Source organism: Panthera leo, chromosome D1, assembly GCF_018350215.1.
Source record: "Panthera leo isolate Ple1 chromosome D1, P.leo_Ple1_pat1.1, whole genome shotgun sequence".
Taxonomy (NCBI): domain Eukaryota; kingdom Metazoa; phylum Chordata; class Mammalia; order Carnivora; family Felidae; genus Panthera; species Panthera leo.
The window spans coordinates 26980741-27001707 of NC_056688.1; the positions used below are offsets into that span (position 1 = coordinate 26980741).

General features: G+C 35.4%; 1 protein-coding gene across 2 annotated transcripts in view; it reads right to left on the reverse strand.

Moving 5' to 3' along the window:
• Positions 1-397: 397 nt before the first annotated feature.
• The window catches only part of ZBTB44 (zinc finger and BTB domain containing 44), a 70082-nt gene continuing 49512 nt past the window's right edge, over positions 398-20967 (reverse strand). Inside the window, exons 3-6 of one of the 2 annotated variants that reach the window (XM_042907260.1) lie at positions 11710-11794; positions 9878-10041; positions 8277-8577; positions 398-6189 (exon numbers count right to left, since the gene is read on the reverse strand). In XM_042907260.1, coding sequence (XP_042763194.1) covers positions 5907-6189; positions 8277-8577; positions 9878-10041; positions 11710-11794 — 833 coding nt within the window. In that variant the 3' untranslated portion in view covers positions 398-5906. The remainder of the gene's footprint in view (positions 6190-8276; positions 8578-9877; positions 10042-11709; positions 11795-20967) is intronic. The other variant, XM_042907261.1, reaches the window with a different exon arrangement.

Sequence of the window (20967 nt, forward strand, 5' to 3'; positions counted from 1 at the left end):
TATCACTGAAGTATGGTCAATTTCAATTTCAATCTGACTTTCTCATTATGCTGCTGTGGAAAAAGACAAGTCCTAATCTTGGAAAATTTTAATTTACTCTTAAAAATGAGAATACAGGAATTTCAAAGTAAAAAAAAAAAGTCTGTTCTAAAAGTATCTCACAAATATATATATTTAAATATTAAAATAGGCTACCTAGGATTTTTATAAAATGGCTTTTGAAAAGATAGTAGAGGCACAAAGAAGCCATAAACTATCTTCCAATCGGACATAAGGTGCCACAAGGGTGCCATACAAAGAGGCAGGCAATCTCTATCTGATGCAACAGGAGGCACCAGGAACAACAGAAATATCAAACATATTATTGGGACTTGGATCAAAACCAAATTTTACTCTATTGAGGGCTGTTTTTTTTTTTTTTTTTTAAATATTTTGAAATATATGCATTAGAAGCCATCACTTTGTATAAGGAAGAAAATGAACAAAGATTATGATCTTACACCTTCCAAATACCTGGTGGCATTCATTTTAGGCACCTGAAAGATGAAAAGCAGTGCAACTTTCAATAATTTAATGGACTACTCTCAGTATGAGAGACTTTACATAGCATCTATCAACTTGAAAATTAAATTGATAACTGAAGGAAAACAAAGCTCTTAGAAAAAACACACTTACAAGGTAATCATAGAAAAGGTTCTCTCTAGAAAGCAGAGGTTTCTAGGAACTGCACAAAAGGTTTTACCACCTTTAAATGAACACAGCTTCCACTAATGCCAACGGAATCAATGTATGTTAAGGGGAGATGGCCAGCTCCTCTTCCAGTAGGGAAGATTTATCCTTCCTTAGAAGGTGATGTACTTTGGTAACCTGAACATTCAATTACAGGATGATTTTTTTAGCTTAACTGGATTATGAAATCTGGATATAGTTAGACCAGCATTTGGGAAAACAAGGATAATTTCATAAAAGTCATGACACTAGCCCCTCAAACCATCAAGCAGCAATTTTATCAATAAATCATCACAATTGAGCCCAAGGCTTTAAGTTTAATCAGCAAACTTAGTCAATTTAAAGAGAAAGGCAATAATCAAAGAATTAGATTTTATAAACCAGGCACTTCAAACTGAAATTAAAGATTTTAAAGTTAAAACAATTTTTTTAAAAAAAAAATTGTTTTCAATCAATGGTCTCCACTTTTAAATTCTTTGTAAACTATTATGTGCACAGGTACCCTGGTATTAGCTGTAGCTTGCCTGGGCCCTGCACAGAGGAGGCTCTCTTCAAGTAGCACAAGCACTTTGAGGTGATTCTGTATTTTGGATACTGCCAAACTGAGACTCCAATAACATTGCCTGACATTTCTGCAGAGACTACTTGTAAAGACACAGAATTGTTTTTTCTCATCACAAAAATAGAATCACTACAATGTAGTGGAACTATCTAACTGTATTAGTTTAGTATGAAAAAAAAAAAAGTACAACTGTGATGTTACTAAGAGTCTACATCCCATAATCTGATATAAGCTTACTTCCTCCCATTAATAAATTTCAACATATTTATAATCTAAAAACGAAATATCCACAGAGTGTCTGTTCCTTAGTTGAACCTGGAAACTGGTTCAATTCCACTTTACTGTTTAATCTGAACCATTATTGCTTTTGGCAAACTCATCTTGCTGAGGACTTCCTAGATAAAAAATACCCTATATCACCACATTCTGTCAAGGAAAATGACACTAAAAGATAAAAGTGGACATAAGCAAAATAAAAAATAAATTTAAATTTTGACCATTTTAGCTTAAAGCTAAAGGAGTATGCTTAGCTATAAATATTCCTCATAGATGTGTATATACTATAATAGAACTCTCCTTAATTTTGTTCCACTGCTTCAGAAAACAAAATCTAGTTTCTAATACATTCTTCTCTGTTACTTTTAAAATCTGAATATATTATAAATAAAGTATCTTATGTCAATAACTTATAGTGAAAATCACACTTATTACCTTTTAACAACTTTGGGTCGCTTCCAAACACAAACTTTACTAGCACCCGCCCACACCCCCCAGTTAATATTATATCTAGAAAACTATTCTCCCTCATTTGGATGTATATTTCAGAGTTATAACTTCACATTTTGCAGATGAGTGACAATAGAGTAAGTGCCACATCAAAGTTTCTTGTTCTCTTCTTCATCAATTCATCAAATCTCAAACTCCTTTCTGTTACGGCATTACAATTTAGGACTGTTCATTCCTCAAGTAATAACAATGATTCCCTCCATGTGGTAAAGTACAGAATTGACATTACCTTACACAATAATGTATTTTTCACGGACTACAAAGTTGAGAGACTAAAACTGATCTGAGAATCTTCAAACTAAAAGCCACTAAATAAGATAACTGGCTTCTATTTAGATGGAGTACAAGAATAAAATAATGAGAGAGCAAACAAAAGACTGAAAGAGTTAATACAGCTTCCGAAGGCTCCCAGGGAATCATTTATACACTAGGAGAGTCTGGCTCAGTAGTTAGAATGTAACAATGATACTACATTAGACATGCTGACTAGTCCATTCCGTTTGATAAACTATTTTAACAAAATGCAAGTTTTTCTGTTTGCTTTTGAAACCAAAGAGCATGTGTCATAACACGGAACCAAATTACTTAAGCCGGAATGGTTTACATGCTGAAATGTTAATACATAAAACTGAATGAGGTTATTTAAACATTTTAGTACACTTTGTCTCACTGAAATCAAGAACTTAAAAAAAAAAAAACAAAACTGGCAATATAATTAAATATGCAACTAATTATGTGAAATAAAAAGATTACTTGAAATTCAAATTAAGAAAAATTCATTTAAATATATTTATGGATGATAATCTCCATCTGTTTCTGTTTATAAAAACCTTTAAAAAACCCAATATTAATCTCTTTTTCGAGAATTATTACAAGCATTCTCATGCTAGATGTTTCCATTGTTAGAATGCACCCCTAAAAATGGAAAGAATGACTGCAGGAGATTGAACACCCAGTTTCATAGAAAGCATCTTTGCTCATTTCTAAAGTGTATCATACCTATTTGGTAGCATAAAAATGGAAAATAAATGCTTTTCTTGTATAAAATTCTTGGTTTTAAAAAGGCAATTTATCCTGCATCCTAAAATTTAAGCCCTTTAAATATCACAAAGTTACCCTCTTGGGCCTTATGAAAGACAGCTATACTTAAGTATTCTAAACTGGAATTTTTATTTAGTTATACTGGTAATTTCTAACGGATGGGATAATGGAACTGGCTTTCATCTCTTTGCAATGTTTTCCGTATATTCTGGTAAAATTATCCATTCAATTATCCCTCTCTCAGATGAATTTTAAATAAACCTAAATAACACTATATACAATTACCCCTTGCAGCTTAGTTTAAGCTAAAAATCCTTAAATTGTGTATCAAGCAAAATGGAGAGCCTCAATGACAGAGAAAAAAGGCCTTTGTTTATATCATTTTATGTTAAATACTAATTAATTAGTTACCTGTATTGTTAAGATTTGGGGTACAGAAAATAAACCAAGTATACATTTTCATAGTATATTCAAGTTTTTCATAAAACTTGGAAATCTGTGCAATTTGTAATTACCAATGAAAATCTAGTTTCCATTTGGGAAAGAATAGCCAGTGGTGGTAATCCTACATTCTGAGAACACAGAATACTTCAGAGCTGCCAAAATTGTGGGCTTTCTTAACACAGAGTTCTCAGGATAGGTAGGGGATATGCTAAAACACTTTCAATCATACAAATCCCCGAACAATTCTTACATGTTTATTTTCTTTAACCCTTACTTCTTTTTTTTTTTTCCTTTACTTAGTTATAAAAAATAACTCTTAGAACTGAAGGCAACAATGATTCCTGGTCATTAATTTTACCTATTCTTTGTTTTGCCCATATAAAGATTCTAAAATTAACTCCGAGGTTTATCCATTGGCCGGCATAACATTTTTCAAGAGTATGTATGACGTTAAAAATAAAAATTCCTAACTTTTCCAGCTGAGACACAGCAGTACTGCTACTAGTATTACAGTCTGTTGCAAAAAGTAAATTCAATCCTGTTAGTAAAGAAGCATAAATGATGGAAGCCCAGTATAACCTGTGTATGTTGATCTTCCTGTAGGTAATATACCTATGTTTGGGAGCAGAGGGCGGGGAAACAGGTTCAAGACTGAGATAAGCAGTTGGAAACAAGTTAAAACTTGACAGAATTTGGAAAAAGAATGTTACCTGAAAAAAAATCTTCAATGAGTTTACTTTCCCTTCCTTTACATTTGTGGGAGGAAAATCAATCACAGAATTAGCCAATTAAAAAAAAAAAGAAACAATAAAATCACTATAACTTAAAAAATTAATTTTATTATTAAGGTCTAGCACCCAAACAAAATTCAGATCTTGTGTTTTGAATAAGAAACTATTTAGTTTCTTTTTCTAATTTAATCAGGTGTTTTCATAATTATTAACCTGTGGGTATATACATAGAAAAAAGGTTATTCAAAAGTTCATTGTTCATGGACTCATGAATATTTAGGATCAAGGTCAGTGATGCTTTAATGGCACCAGATGCAAAGTATACTCCAGTCCAGAGTATGATATAAATTTCGACTATAAATCAGGAAGTTTCATTTTTTTTAGCAGCAAAAGAGGTGATATTAATTTAAGGTTTTTAAGTTTTCCTTTAGTCTTAGTTTTTTCCCCTAGATTTATGAGTCCTAGTTGATCAATTTAAAGCCTTTTCTCATCTGTTACATTATTGCTTACATTGTGTAAAAACTACACTAATCCTTTTAATAAACTTGTCAAAGTCTAAAAATATTTTCAAACAAAAACAATGTATCAGCGACACAGGGAACTTTGTAAACAATCTTAGTTGGGTTAAGAACATAGCCTTAACAGAGAATTCTTTTATTTTGTCCAAATCAGCACAATAAAAACATCCTCAACAATACATAAACCTATATATAAAATATAGAATATCTCCAATATTTTTCCTTTATATAATATCATGCCAGTATATGCAAGAGGGAGTACTGTTCATGGGGCAAGAGGGGAAAATGATTTAGGCAATGACCTAATTAGCCAGGCATTAACATTCAAAGACCAGGTAAACAACAATTTTAGTCAGAAAAGCAATATTAAGAGTTCCTATGAAGTTGGGATTTATGTACTTCATTTTCCACTCCTGGTCATTTCATGCACAGCCCGGCTATTCTCAATCATGGTTCTCTGCCTTCTTTCACAGAAGAAAGATTATTTGGAGTGGTACTAAAGAAGTTCAGGGAATGCCTATCCCTACACCAAATTTCACCATGAAAAATAATAGAAATGACAAAGCTTAAAAAAAAAAAAAAAAAAAAAAGAATACATTGGATTTCAGAAGTATTTACCCTAATAATTTTTAAGAAAGCTTACCGTAAATATTTCCTAAACCAACAGGCTTTACAAAATATTGTACAATGTCCTGTGTATAGGAGTAAACATCTATTCAGGCTGTCAAATTCTGTTCAGTAATTTGTTTCCGGTGTACCCTTTCATCTCAGAAGGTCAACAATCATCTGAATTCTTCTTTACCTAATGATCTCATTAGCCTGCTTTTAACAATGGAAGAAACTGATACAGGCTTGAAGTCAACTGGTTCTCCTTAAGTCTCATAGTTTCAATTATGTTTCAACATCATGTTGTTGTGCACTTACAGAAGCAATCTCTCAGTCATGAAAAATAAAACATCAGTTGTGGGGCTTACAAAGTAAAAAGGGAAATTCTTTCCCAAACCCTTTTTTGTTTAAAAAATTAAATTAAATTTAAATGTACAAGACCAAGCACAGGCACTTTCCAAAAACCAAAAATGAAGCCAAACCATGAAATTACTCAATGGTTATAGAAGACAGCTCTGATTTGGGGGGGTCATCTCTGGTTGCCTCGGCACAAGCACTGGTCTTTGGCTGCTCTGGCATTTCTTCCTCTTTTTCTGCCAGCCCACCAAGAGACCCCAAGGGGAAAGTGCTTTCACAATTCTGGGTCGAGGAGACCTGTGAAATTACAGGCATTTGAACAGAGGAGTTGCTTTCAAAACTGTGTTCTCCAAGATCATATTGAACAAGGGTCTCTTCTTGCTCCTGGTTTAAGTAGTCCGGTACTAGGAAATCACTAGATAAGAGGCAAAGGATGAAAGAGGGAGTTAATTTTCAAACCAGTAATAAATTAGCCACAATAAAAAGACCTGATTTGTAAAACAAGATTGGGATTTTTCATTTCTCTAGTTCTTGACTAATTATAACTCAGGATATTCAAATTTCTAAACTTTCCTAAATATGAACCCAAGCCATCCATCAGAACCAAAGTATATGAACTCTACTATCAATAGATAGGATTAATTATCACCTTCATTGTCACTTTAGACCCCTAAGCAGCCTTTCTTGTTCTATGTAGAAGAGTTTCTGTATACAGATACAATTAGCATGCTCACTTAAGCAAGTATCATTTGAATAACTTATGCTTAACTTTTCTTGGATTATATGCTAATTAAGAGGTATATAAACCTAACTTTTTATTACTTCCTGGATATAAGTTAGTTAAGAAACTAAGTCCTTATGCATAAATGACATTATACATAATGTACTATATAGAGAAATATAAATAATTTATGTGTATTCTGCTATTAGATTTAGTATATGAAAACAATAAATTCCATTTGAAGTAGGATTTGAAAATGAATGCCATGAGATCAGTTATATATTAGTCCTAAGAAAGTATTTATTAATACTGAAAATATTTAATATTATATTGATAGGATTAAACATTTAATTATTAAATATGGAGAGTAAAATATACCAAAATTTTAACAACAGTGGATATTACTCCTGAGTGGTGAGATCAGAAAGTATTTTAATTTCTTATATTTTATACTTTCGTACATTTACTAAGTTTTCTACTGTAACATTTTTTGTAGTTAAAACAAACATAAAATATCTCTTAGATGCTTTAATTAAATCTTTATTGCTGGACTTAAAAAGTTCATTCTACTAGGAATGTTAATAACTGATACATTTAAGAAGGTGGTTTTATAATCTGTCCAGTATTAATAAAAAAATTAAAATATGTTCATTTGCAAAACAATTTACAATGTCCTATGTTTTATTTTTTAAGAAGTCTTCAGGTGTTAGACAGGAAGAACAGAGGACAGAAGGTTCTGTACAGGGAAGATACAGGCAATAGAAGTGGTTAACTATGACACTATCTTAGTTCTGGACAAACAATGTTTGATATGATATGTGTAATTTAGGTTTTGTGAGATGACAACCAGACACTCAGACATGAGTAAACAACATGAATGTCAGGTCTGAAGAGGAAAAAAATCTGCAGGAATAGTTTGGAATTTATTGAAAAATAAGATTTAAGAAGTAAAGATGGTTTAAAATTTAAGTTTAGGAAGATTTCATTTTATAAAAAATTAAGGATTCCTACAGATGTACATTTTTGATAAAGTATTAAAAAAAGACAACAGAGTTTTATATTTAGAGACCTCTGAAATGACCTTTAAAGCTTACATTTTATCGGTCTTTATGCTTCAGGCTTCTTCATTTGTAAAGAGACATGTTCAGTCATAATACTAGTTAGTGGTAGAGTCAGAACTAAAACCTGACTTCCTTAGATACTCTATAAATCAGAAAGGAATTCTATCATAAATTATTAGTGAAAAGCATGAGCTTTAAATTGAAAGAAAAAGGAAATTTAATTGAAAATAATCATATCCATTATAGTTGCTGTTGAAGTTCTTTTCTTTATTGGTAAATATATATCCCTTTATATAGAATTAAAAAAAAAAGAGAAGTGGTCAAAAGTTTTGACATCCGAAGAGTCTGAATTAATCCAATACCACTAAGAATCATCTAACACGGTAAATTTTCCAATAAGGTCTATATTACTTTAAGCTTAATTATTGAAAATACAAAAAACTAAAACCCAAGAAACAAAAAAGACAAAGCAAGAGGTAAGTAGTCTACTTCTGCAGGGAAAAATTTCCAATACCAACTAGAAAAATATTTATAATTGTATATACCTAGAAGATCCAGCAAAATTGTATCAGATCAGGAGATGAGAGTATGGACAGTGGAAATTTAAAAGGAACGTGACTGAGTAGCCAGCAACCTGATAAGCATAGCAGGCCGCCCCGACAGCAGGGAAAGAGAGTTTAGTAAGCGGTTTTCCTGGCTCGTTTTTGTTGTGCGCCTCACCTGCTCTGGAAGTAGTTTGCTAGCTCTGACGCTTCATGGTTCAGACTCCTCAGGTGCACGATTAAATTTCCAGAGTTGGTGAACATGGCGCCACATGTTTTGCACTCGTAAATCCGAGGCTTGCGGATAATGTGCCGGGAAACCCTCATGTGGTGTTTATATTCCCCGAAGGAAGTGAAAGTGGCACTACATATCTGGCACCGGAAACAGCGTTTACCTTCATGCTTTAGGCGATGCATCTTTAGCGAGTAAGCCCTGGTGAACTTTTTCCCACAGCGGTCACACTGAAATGGTTTAATTCCTACAAAATAAGGCAGAACAAAGTATTATCTAAAAACAAAGTAAAGTGAAAGGTCACAAACCTCACAAATTTCTGAGCTACAATTTTGTAGCAATAGGCAATTTAAAAAGGCAAAAATCACCAGCAAAAATGGATTCCAATTCAACATCTCAGAAAAGGTACAGAACATTTGAAAAGTCACTAGGGCTTTAAAAAAAAAAAAAAAAAAGGCATTAGAAGGAGAGGTGAACTAGTTTATACTCAAGTTGATTTCTGAAAATTCTTCTAAATCATCTATTTTACAGACTTCAAAACATAACCACAATATTTAAACAGAATCAAATCCCCATAAAACATCATTTCATTAAAGTAGTAAAGTTTATATTGAAAAGATGTGAAAATGTACCTACTCTTCATTACCTGAGAAATGAGAAGAAACATCTCTGAACATAATAATGCTAGAACTATCATTTGGTGAATTGGATTTATGGGCATATTATGTAAAGTGATAGAAAAAATATGTAGAAACTAATATGTGAATTATGAAGTATATTAATTATCTCTTCAATTATCATAGTTTTAGCAAAAAAAAAATTAAAAACCTTCAAAATACAATCTGTTGATTTAAGTCATAGGGAACTGATATTAGCTCAGGGACTATTAGACCTATCTACAGAAGAGGAAAGCAAGATGACAACACAGCTGAAAACAGGAGCAAAGATTTCCTATACTCATCAGAGGTGTACCCACAAGAATTTTGTTGCCTTTTTGTGATCACTGAACTTAAATTTCAAATGTTTTACATGTAATTTATTTAAAATCTTTTATCCTAAAAAATGCTGCAAAGCTGATTAGTCAGGGCACAGAGAAATTTAGGATAGCAGAATTAAAATTAAATTTTAAATAATTAAATGTAAATTTCTAAAAACACTTCTTATTTGGAAATAATTCCATTCATAAAGAGTAGTTACAAGAATAGTACAAAGAACAGCAATAAATACCCTTTTAATTCCATTTGCTCTATCTGTACCTGTGCTTCTCTATCACACATATATACACACACCTAATATACCCAGTGCCTTTCATTTATGTCTGCACATATACCCCACCGAGTTTTAATCTGAATACTTATGCCTGTGGCAAATGTATTAAACAAATAGCTTTCTGACACTGTACCATTTTACCAACAGACTTAGGCTTATCTGATTTCTCAGAGACATATTTTTTAAACTCAAAAACATCTGTTTTCTATTTTTAACTGAGATTCCAAATGTAATGTTTCAAGTACTCATTTATGCAACAGTAGGGAAGACGACATTACCTGAGTGGATGAGCATGTGCTGTTTTAGGTTCTGAATACGGGTGAATCGTACCCCACAAGTTGGACACTGAAAAGGTCTATCTGGACCGTTTGGACTTGGTCGTTCCGTACTGCTGGTAGAAGGAGCTATGTAGAGTTGGTAGGGATACTGAACATTTTCCAATCTAAAAAAAGACCAAAGGAGGGAGGAAGATTCTGATTTTTAAGTTGAATAAACATTCCTGCACAACTTTAATGAACAAAAGAAAAAAATGACTTTTTGAGAGTTTAACTGTTAAAAGTTCCATTTATAGCAATATGAAAAACAATGCTGAATTGTCCAGAATGTCCAACATCCTAAGGACATACTATCACAGAATGTATCATAAATGGTTTTACCTTAGAAATTCTTAATCTCTTTAATCTTTTCCTTCCTACTACTGCTTTAATTTAGGCCCTCATCAACACAAGGTTGAATTAATAACTCCCTCTCTTTAGCCCCCAACCCCTCCAATACATCCTTCTGTTTCACAGTGATCTCTCTGATTAAATCAACACCCATTTTAAAATCCTGCAATGGCTGTTACCTTCAGAATAAAGTCTGAACACCTCTGCAAGGCATACAAACCTCCTCATGTTCTGGGTTGTGTACTTTTCCAGCCTCATTTCTTCTCATATTCCCCAAACATACCATATACCAAGCAGTTCCTAATAGTTCTCTCTCAATGTTGTCCTTTTGTTCATTTAACTGATGATGATGCTCTTTAGAGATGGGTATGACTGGATAAGTGAGGTTTAGAAGGGGAGTTAGAGGTCTTGGCCATGTTAAGTCTGAAATGCCCTTATATATCTATGTGGAGATAGATACGAAGCAGAGAGGGACAACTCTAAGATAATGACCTGGGATTTATGGGCAAAGAGACGAGGATTTGGCAAACTTTTTCTGTAGTAGGGCAAACAGTAAATATTTTTCACTTTGCACACCACATGATCTCTGTTTCAACTATTCAACTCTGCTATCCAGACAATAGGTAAACAAATGAGCACGGCTATATTGGAACACCTGATTTACAAATAAAGGTGGTAAATTGGAATTGGCCCACAGTTCACAGTTCACCAACCCTTAGATACTATTTAAAATACTACTTGGGGTGCCTGGGTGACTCAGTTGGTTGGGTGTCCAACTTCTGCTCAGGTCATGATCTCATGGTTTGTGGGTTTGAGCCCCATGTCAGGCTCTGTACTGACAACTCAAGAGCCTGGAGCCTGCTTTAGATTCTGTGTCTGATGCTCTGTCTGCCCCTCCCCCACTTGTGCTCTGTCTCTCAAAAAAAATAAATGTAAAAAAAAATTTAAAAAACTACTTAAAAGTGATCATTATTTAGATAGATACTAGATATAGATACTATTTAAAAATGATGGGCCTGAGCAGTTTTAAAATGCCGAATAAACCTTGTATAGGTGGTCTACTTTATGACGTAATAATGCTACCTCTTTACTCTGAAAGAGAAAATGAGGTACCCAATAAACTACTTATGTAATTCCAAGTTAAAATGTTTGAATTTACAGTTGCAAGTATATCCCCCCCCCTTTTAAAGTTTATTTTATTTTTGAGAGACAGAGAGAGAAAGAGAGAGACCAAGAAAGAGCATGTGCAAGGGGGTGGGGGAGGTGGAGAGGGAGGGAGAGAATCCCAAGCAGGTTCCATGCTCAACATGGAGGCAGACTTGGAGCTTGATCCCATGACTGTGAGGTCATGACCTCAGCTTGTATGACACTTAACCAACTGAGCCAACCAGGTGCCTCGCAAGTACACCCCTTTATAGAAAATGACAGACTATGTTGGTACTAACCGATCATCATCATCTGCATGAGCATTAGTGCTAGAAGTGTTTTGAAGCGTAGGTAACCCTTCAGTGACACCTTCATCTACCGAACCTGTGAATAAAAGGAAAAAAAAAGGGATAGCAGTCAATACTTTGGTATATATAAGCCAAGCTATTAACTGCAATCTGTATCTCCAAGCCCATAAAACAAAGAATATAAAGAAATCTTTAAAAAGAAACTGTATGTAAGACAACAGTCTTATATTACTATTTAAATTCTTTTAGGAGTGTTTCTTTGATAGAAATTTCAGAAACAAGCAGACAAATTCAAATGTAAACAAAAATTCACATAAAATTAAATAATCTTATAACAATCATTTAAGGAAGTACTATTTTTATTTTTGAAAACTTTATTGTGACATAGGACTTATTGTACATAGAAATTTTATGTAGAATTAAAAAGACAGCTATAAAGTGAATGCCTCCTTGCGCAACCTCCACACAAGTTCCACTAATACAATGCCAGCATCCTAGAAGTCCCCATTTACCCCTCCCTAATCACAAACCCTTCCAAGAGGTAACCACTCTCCTGTCTTTTTTTTTTTTTTTTTTTTTTTATCATTATTTCATTCCCTTTTTCCTTGTCCCTCTTCCTTTTGAAAGTAATTTTATCTCCAACACATGTACCTATAAACTAGAGGTTGGTTCTTGCTGGAACACAGCCACGAACCATCTAGGGCTGCTTTTACACCACAGTGGCAGAGTGGAATAACTGCAGTTATGACAGAGGCCATGTGGCAGCTAAGTCTAAAATATTTACTATCATGCCCTTTAAGGGTAATTGGCAACCCTCACCATCAACATACAGTTTAGTGTTACTGCCTGCAAGCTTTATATAAATTGAGTTACACTATATGTATTCTTATCTCCTCTTTCCTTCAGTATTATGAAGTTTAAACAGTTTGTAACATTCATAATCTATCCATTTCACTCTTAATGATGGACAGTGCCAGGCTATTATGAACAATGCTGCTGTGGGTATTCTTGTACAAGTAACTTAATACACAATACATACATGCATGCCTTTTCTAGGATACCTATACTTAGGAATGAAATTGTTAGATCATAGGCTACGTTTATCTGACTTCATTAGAAAGTGCTAAACTCTTTTCCAAAGTGATAGTACTAAATTTACATCACTATTTCCAGTGTATGAGAGTTAGGTCATTCTATACCTCATCAACACATGGTACTGTCAGATTTTTAAAATTTTGCTAATTTGGTGGGTGTGTAGCAATATTTCATTTGTGGTTTGAGTTTTATTTCCCTTACTACCAATGAGGTTGAGCACTTTTTCATATATATACTGAACCCCGTAGTGGGTGAAATGCCTGTTTGAGGCTTGTTATTCAGTTGTTTGCTTTTTACTATGAGTTTTTTTTTTCCTTCGTATTTCAGTAATACAGGTTACAAATATTTTTGCCTCTTCCATGGTTTATCTTTTTACTCTTCTGATGACCAAACATTTAAATTTTATTTTTATTATTTTTTAAAAATAGGATTACTATGTATGTCAAGAGTTTTAACATTAAAAATTTTTTTAATGTTTTTATTTATTTTTGAGAGAGAGCGAGCATGAGCAGGGGAGGGGCAGAGAGAAAGGGAGACACAGAATCCAAAGCAGGCTCCAAGCTCTGAGCTGTCAGCACAGAGCCTGATGTGTGGCTTGAACTCGTGAACCATGAGCTCATGACCTGAGCCAAAGGTGGACGCTTAACTGACTGAGCCACCCAGGTGCCCCTAAAAATAGTATTTTCCTTTATGGCTCTGGCTTTTTGGTCTTATTTTTAAAAGTCCTGGGGCCCCTGGCTGGCTCAGTTGGTGGAGTGAGAAACTCTTCATCTCAGGGTTGTGAGTTTGAGTCCCATGTTGGGTATAGAGATTACTTAAAAATAAAACCTTAAAAGAATAAAAATAAAAATTCTTCCTTATTTCAAATTATCTTATGAAAAATTTTTGCTTTGCCTTTGACATTTAGGTCTTTTTAATTTTTTTTTAAAGTTTATTTATTTTGAGAGAAAGCAAGTGTGAGAGTGTGTGTGTGGGGGGGTGGGGGCAGAGAGCAAGAGAATCCAAAGCAGTTTCGGCACTGTCCATGTAGATCTCACAGACTCGATCTCACAAACTGTAAGATCATAACCTGAGCTGAAATCAAGAGTTGGACACAACGGACTGAGTCACCCAGGTGCCCCTAGATCTTTTCTTTAATCCACTTGGAGCTGATTTCATAATCAACCACATTTATTGAAGTCTGTCTTTTCTTCTCTGCTCTGCAGTGCTCTAAGTGCTCTCATGCTCTGCAGTGCTCTAAGTGCTCTCATGCATGGGTCTGTTTCCAGGTTCTCTATTAGTCCCATCTGTTTGTCTCAACTTAATATTAATGCCAATCTTTAGTTACTAGAGCTTTTTAAATCTTGGTATCAGGTAGACCAGCAAGTCTTCTCATCTTGTTCATTTGCTTCCTGAATAACTTGGCTGTTCTTGGCCCTTTGCATTTCTCTATACATTTTAAAATGAGCTTGCTAAACATAAATGGTTAATAATCATTCTATTCCCCCCTCTCTATTAGTTTGGAAATTACATAATCCTTCCCCCTTTTTTACTGGTTACTTTAGAAATTAGACACATAATTATCAAAGTCTCAGTTAAACAAAACTTTTGAACATTAAGGATCTTAGGACAGTTTAAATCCAATTTCCACACAATCTTATTCTGCAACTTATGAATTATTGAGATTCAATAATAAGATTCAATAAATTATTGTTACTCTTTTATGCAAGCAGCATTTACCTACATTTGTCCATTCACTTCACTTCTTCCTTCACTCTTCATTTCTTCTAATATTAGACCTTCCATCTGTGTTCACTTTGTGTTTGCCTCAAGTCTGTCCTTAAGAATTTTCTTTTGTGAGGTTTTGCTGATGAATCCTGTTTCTGTTTCTTTGAAAATATCTATTATTTCAGTTTCATTGTCAAGAGCTATTTTTACTGTGTGTAGACATCTAGACCGGCCGTTATTTTCTTTTAGCACACTGAGGATATTATCTCACTGGTTTCTGATGCTATTAAAACGTCATACTTCTGAAGATAATGTCTTGTTTTGTCTTATTATTTTCTAAATTTTGTCTGTAATATGTCTAGGTTTGTATTTTTATTGCTCCTATTTGAGATTTGCTGGCCTCGAATCTATGGATTGATGTCTTTCATCAATTTTAGAAAATTCTCATTCTCTCTTCTCAGGATGTCATCAAACCTCTGTTTGCATTTCCATAACCCTTATCCTCTTCTCCACTGTAGTTTCTACCATTGTCACTGTGAAGGTTAATTTTGTCTATCAACTTTACTGGGCTAAGGGATGCCTAGATAGCTGGTAAACCGTTATTCCTGGGTGTGTCTGTTAAGAACATTTCTGGAAAGACTAGCATTTGAATTGGTAGACTAAGTAAAGAAGATACTCCACCACGGTGGGGTATCATCCAATCTGTTGAAGCCAGAATAGAACAAAAAGTTAGAAGAGTAAATTTGCTCTCTCTCCTTGAGCTGGGGTATCCATTTTCTCCTGTTCTTGGACACCAGCACTTCCAGTTCATGGGCCTTTGGACTTGGGACTTATACCATCAACCCTCCAGTTCTCAGACTTTCAAGATTTGTATTGGAATGACACCACCGGCTTTCCAGGTCTAGCTGGCAGATGGTGGACTGTGGGACTAAGCCACCATAAATACGTGACTGAGTCCCTCCTAAGATATCTCCTTCTATATACCTATATACCTATTGGTTCTGTTTCTCTGGAGGACCCTAAAATACAATACAGTCTCTCTCTGGGTAGCATTCAGGTGATTTGTTTAAATTTATCTTCTGATTCATCAATTCTCTCTTCTGCAAAATCCAATCTGCTGCTAAAAGGTTGACAGAATTATTTTGGTTACTTTTTTCTCTTCTAGAAGTTCTATTTTATCCCCTCAAATGTGCTACAAGTTTTTTTATAGTATACTGTTGTCTGTAATTATTGTTCAAGCTTGTTTATTTCATTAAACCTAGTAAGCATATTTATTTTATATCTGTGCGTGAAAACTACGCCAATTTATTTCTGCTGCCTGTTTTTGTTTTCCTGTTGGTTATCTTTCTGCCGTGTTTCCTTGTGTGCCCTGGTTGTTTTTCACAGTGGTTACGGCCCTTGAAAAGGACTTGTAGAGGAATGATTTGCTTAGGTAAAGATGCATATACCCTGTTCCAGGGAAGCTTTGTTTGCTTCTTCTGCTAGGTTCCTGGAGGGCACTACTTAAACAAATTCAATAAAATTCCCTGGCCTCCTGGTGCAAGGAATAATCTGGATCTAAATCTGCAAGAAGGCTGGTCACTGGCTACAACTTCTCAGGGATACGTTTTCTACCCCTTTTCCTTTCCATCTTCTAGTTTGCTCACTGCCAAGGCAGCTGTTTCTACAGTCAGTCCCCTGGAGACTGGAGGAAGGGGAACAGGTTTAGTTGTAGTGGGAAAGTCCTTTGGGGTCCCTACTTAGTGTAGAGAAACTTCTCTAAGACTTCACAACTTTAACATGCTCTGGGCCTTAACTTCTGTTTGCCTTGCTCTTTTAGTTGATGAACCAAAGCCAATTTGTGTTCTGACAAATGTCTTAGGAAACAACCAGTTTTAGTGCTCTGACATCCACTTACCTCTCTGGGTTGTGCTCCCTCCATCCCAAATTTAACCTGGTAGGTCCCTAATTATCCTTTCAAATACTTTCAAGGTAACTTAAGAAAAAAAACAAAACCCACATTGCTGTTTTTAGTGGGAGGGGAGATCAAACAACCTAGCCTGTTCAAATCAGAGACTGAATTTGTCAATGTATTTATTGTATGCTGTTTCACCAAATGAAAAACCTGAGCTTGCTGAAGTTTTAAGAGCAAGCATGCTTTTGCTTGCAATATTTTAGTGAAAGCTAAACTGAACTAATTGTAACAGTTTGCATAATACAATATACATGTGGATATTTAATAAATATCATCTGTTAATAGAATGAAATTTCCTTCTGATGAAAACTTAGAATCCAGTACTTCAATTTTCCCCTTTGGAACACTTGAATTAGTTGGCATTACTAGGAAATGAATACATTTTCCACTTAAATAAAATTTTCCAAAAAAAAAAAAAATATAACCTAATCCCTTTTGAGGCATCCAAACTTACTTTAGTAAGGGATCTGTGCTAGAAAATTTGTGACAATTTGCCTTGACTTCTTAAAAAAAGAATACTAATATAATTTGTTTCTTGATGACTCATAGCAATCATCAAGAACACCAATTATTATACTATGTTCTAATACACTGATAAAATTTTTGAAAGGAGACAGGACTATGTGTATTTACATTCATCCCTAACTGTATCCATATTCTTCCTGCACACCTCCTCCTCACCCCTCAACCTCACCCTTACTGGTGTGTTTAGCATTTCTGCACATGCCTTTTTCTTTTTCTTTTCTTTTTTTTTTTTTTTTGAGAGAGAGAGAGAGAGAGAGAGAGAGCGCACACACACACAGGTGTGTGAGTGGTAAAGGGGCAGATAAGAGAGTCTCAAGCAGGTTTCATGCTCAGCCCCGACATGGGGCTCAATTCCACAACCCTGAGATAATGGCCTGAGCTGAAATCAAGAGTCAGAGGCTCAAATGACTGAACTACCCAGGCGCCCCAGTGCCTGCCTTGTCTTTTTCTCTTTCCCTTACTATCAAAGACGTTTACGCTTTTCCTTATGCCTACTTATCCAACTTATTCCAAATCCTTCTGATTTTTTTTTTTTAAGATTTATTTTTGAGAGAGCATGCATGCATAAGGAGGGGGAGGGGCAGAGAGAGAGGGAGACAGGGGATACAAAGCAACAGCGCTGACAGCAGCAAGCCTGATGTGGGGCTCAAAACTCATGAACCCAGAGATCGTGACCTGAGTGGAAGTCGACCACCCAGGTATCCCTTTTTGATTTGTTTTTAATACAGCTTAGGAGACCTGATATTGTTGATTCTGTTTAAGAAACGTTCACTTGTCAATATTTCCCCATTCTCACTTTTTCCTTAAAGAAAAGGGAACTAAATATTATTAACATTTCAATCTGTCCTAGGATAAAAACTGGAAAATTCCCAGTATTTGGACCTGATCACCATGGACACACACAGAAAAATCTACTTTATAGTAGTATTCTGCAGTTATTCAGAGTGCTGGCAATATTAAAGGTTACAGGCAAAGACCTGCAAAAAAAGACTGGAGGTTGTGACTAGGGCAAGTCAGGAAGACTGATCTGACATTTGCTCCTCACAATCAGATTACACTACTTCTAGGAGGTAGTGCAGTCTTGGTGAGGTGGAAATAAAACCCACTCTGCTCTGGAGTGATTCTAGCATTGTCAAGAGTTTGCTTAAAATGCTGGTCAAAAAGAACTAAAATGCAGTATAAGATACATCTAGTAGATGTTTCCTCTTAAAACAGAGGACATTGTCCTCTTGCCCATGGTTATTAATACACTAAAAGATAAAAATAAAAACTACCACAAGTTAAATGAAGAGTTAAAGCACACTTTAAGAATTCTATCTATACTGTTGACACATAAATAGTGCTGTATCACTTATGTAACTATTGACAAAAATCTTTTTCCTGAGGTTAAAGTTTCTGCCAGTGATAACACAAGTAATCATATGAACTGGAATTTAACTGAATCAATTTAACAACAGAATATACGTGCAATATTACTTTCCTTGAAGTATGGTGATGTTTCATAAATTATGTTTTTAAAAATTATTCTATTTATTTATTTATTTATTTATTTATTTATTTATTTATGGTGAGTGGGGGAGGGGCTGAGAGAGAGAGAGAGAGAGAGAGAGAGAGAGTGAGAGACAATCCCACTCTGAGCATGGAGCCTGATGCAAGGCTTGATCTCACAACTGTGAGATCATGACCTGAGCCAAAATCAAAAGAGAGATGCTTAACTGAGCCATCCAGGTGTCCCTGTTTCTTGAATTCTTGAATTATTTCTTGAATTCTTAAGATGGAGTTTTCTTTCTATACTATAGCGATTCTGCTTGCAGTGGTAATGAAGGCTAAGAATTCTGAACAGGAAGAACCTTCTCACCCTATGAAAAAGTAAAGCAGATTGTTACAGAGACAATCCAGCTTTCCATGGTAGGGGTTATCTTATGGAGAGATTCTGTTCTCTTCCACCAGTAAGTACTGTATGATAGCTTCTGTTGCATCAAACGGATTCCAGTTTTTTGCTGCTACCCAAGACACAAAAACTCTCCTGGTGGTGAAAAATAACTACAGTTGCCATCCGCTACTGAACATTTACCACATGCCAGCCATTCTTCCAAATGTTATACAGATTTTATCCCATTCAACTGACAAATAGAAAAGCAGCCCCTAACATCCAGGAACTGGCCTGACACTGACACTTAGGAATGGGCCTGGTGTTCACAGCTAGATCCTGGTGCTTTATGTTGGACATAATCACACAGAACACCAACATCAGACCAGGTCACAATGGTCTGAGACAAAACACATAATTTTGTTTCAGCAGAGCCAAAAACAAGGTCATTGTGCAATCACGAAAAAATCAAACATTCCCCTCTCTAGTTAATAAAAGTCACTGCTGCTTTAGGTTCACATTAGTCTGCAATCCTAGATATTTGTTAAGATACACAATCACAGGGGTGTCAGGCTGGCTCAGTAAAAAGAGCACACGACTCTTGATCATGAACGAGTTCGAACCTCATGTTGGGTGTAGAGCCTCATGTTGGGTGGGTATTCTTATTAAAAAAGAATAAACTTAAAAATATATATATACAATCACAGTTTTCCCTGCTTACTGATATCACCAGTCCTGAGCAAACCCCACTTCCACAAATCCTTCCTAAAGTCACCTAACACAAGCCAAATCCTCTAAGCCCTTTCTAACACCCCCTTAGTGAGAAGTCCTAAGAACCCCAAGGTATGTGATCTCCTATGCTGCAACTGAGCAACAAACTCAACCTGCTAATTATAGTTGTGCTTCTGGTAGTCTCTGGCAACTGGGCACTGGCAGAAATGGAGGACCTGTGAAGATTCAACTGAAGTTCTTGCTGTCTTGCACTGGGCACCTTGTTAACAGAGTGTACATCTAAAATCCTTTTTGAGGTGCAACCTGCCCTTGGCTGGGAGGTAAGTTCATTATGAATTGAGCTCAAATATTTCACACTAAAGTCCTTCAGTGGTGGGTTCATTTCCCAGAAAACCTTTTGAGAATATTTTGGTTATCTAATCAAATCTGTCATTGTTTCTTGGTCAAACTGTTTGCTAGCCTTCCTGCTCCTATAATCTGTCTAGTGTGCTGACTCCTGTCTAAAAGAGGATGAGATTATAATGAGGATGGCGATTAGTCCATCTGAACTGGCCCTGGTGGCTGAGTTCAGAAGATCTCTGATTAGAAAAAACTTTTCAAAAATCTAAGAGGTATGACATAGATGAACCCTGAAAATATAGGGGCACCTGCCTGGATGGCTCAGTCTGACTTTGGCTCAGGTCATGCATGATCTAATGGTTCATGAGTTTGAGGCCCACATCGGGCTCTCTGCTGTCAGCAAGGAGCCTGTTTAGCATACTCTGTCCCCTCTCTCACTCATGCAGTCACTTTCAAAAATAAACATAAAAAAAGACAAAAAAAAACAACAAACAAACCCAAAAATATTACAGAAAGTGACAGAAGCCAGTCAGAAAAGACCACATATTGCATGATCCCATTTACATGAAATATCTAGAAGAGGCAAATCTACAGAAAGTGTATTTGCATTTGCCTAGGGCTAGGGTGAGACTAGGAGGGAGTCACGGCTAAGAGTTATATGGCTTAACAGGGTTTCTTTCTAGGGTGATGAATATGTTATAAACTTGGGGGGGGGGTGCCTGGGTGACTCAGTCATTAAGCATCTGACTTCAGCTCAGGTCATGATCTCATGGTTCATGGGTTTGAGCCCTGCGTCTGGTTCTGAGCTGACAGCTTGGAGCCTGGAGCCTGCTTCAGATTCTCTCGTGCTCTCTCTCTCTCTCTCTGCCCCCCTTCTGCTTGTGCTCTCTCTCTCTCTCTCTCAAAAATAAAATAAAATGATAAAATAAAGTAAAATAAAATAAAAGGTTATAAACTTAGACTGTGGGCGGGGGGGGGGGTTATAAACAGTCTAAGGTTATAAACTTAGACTGTTGCACAACTTTGT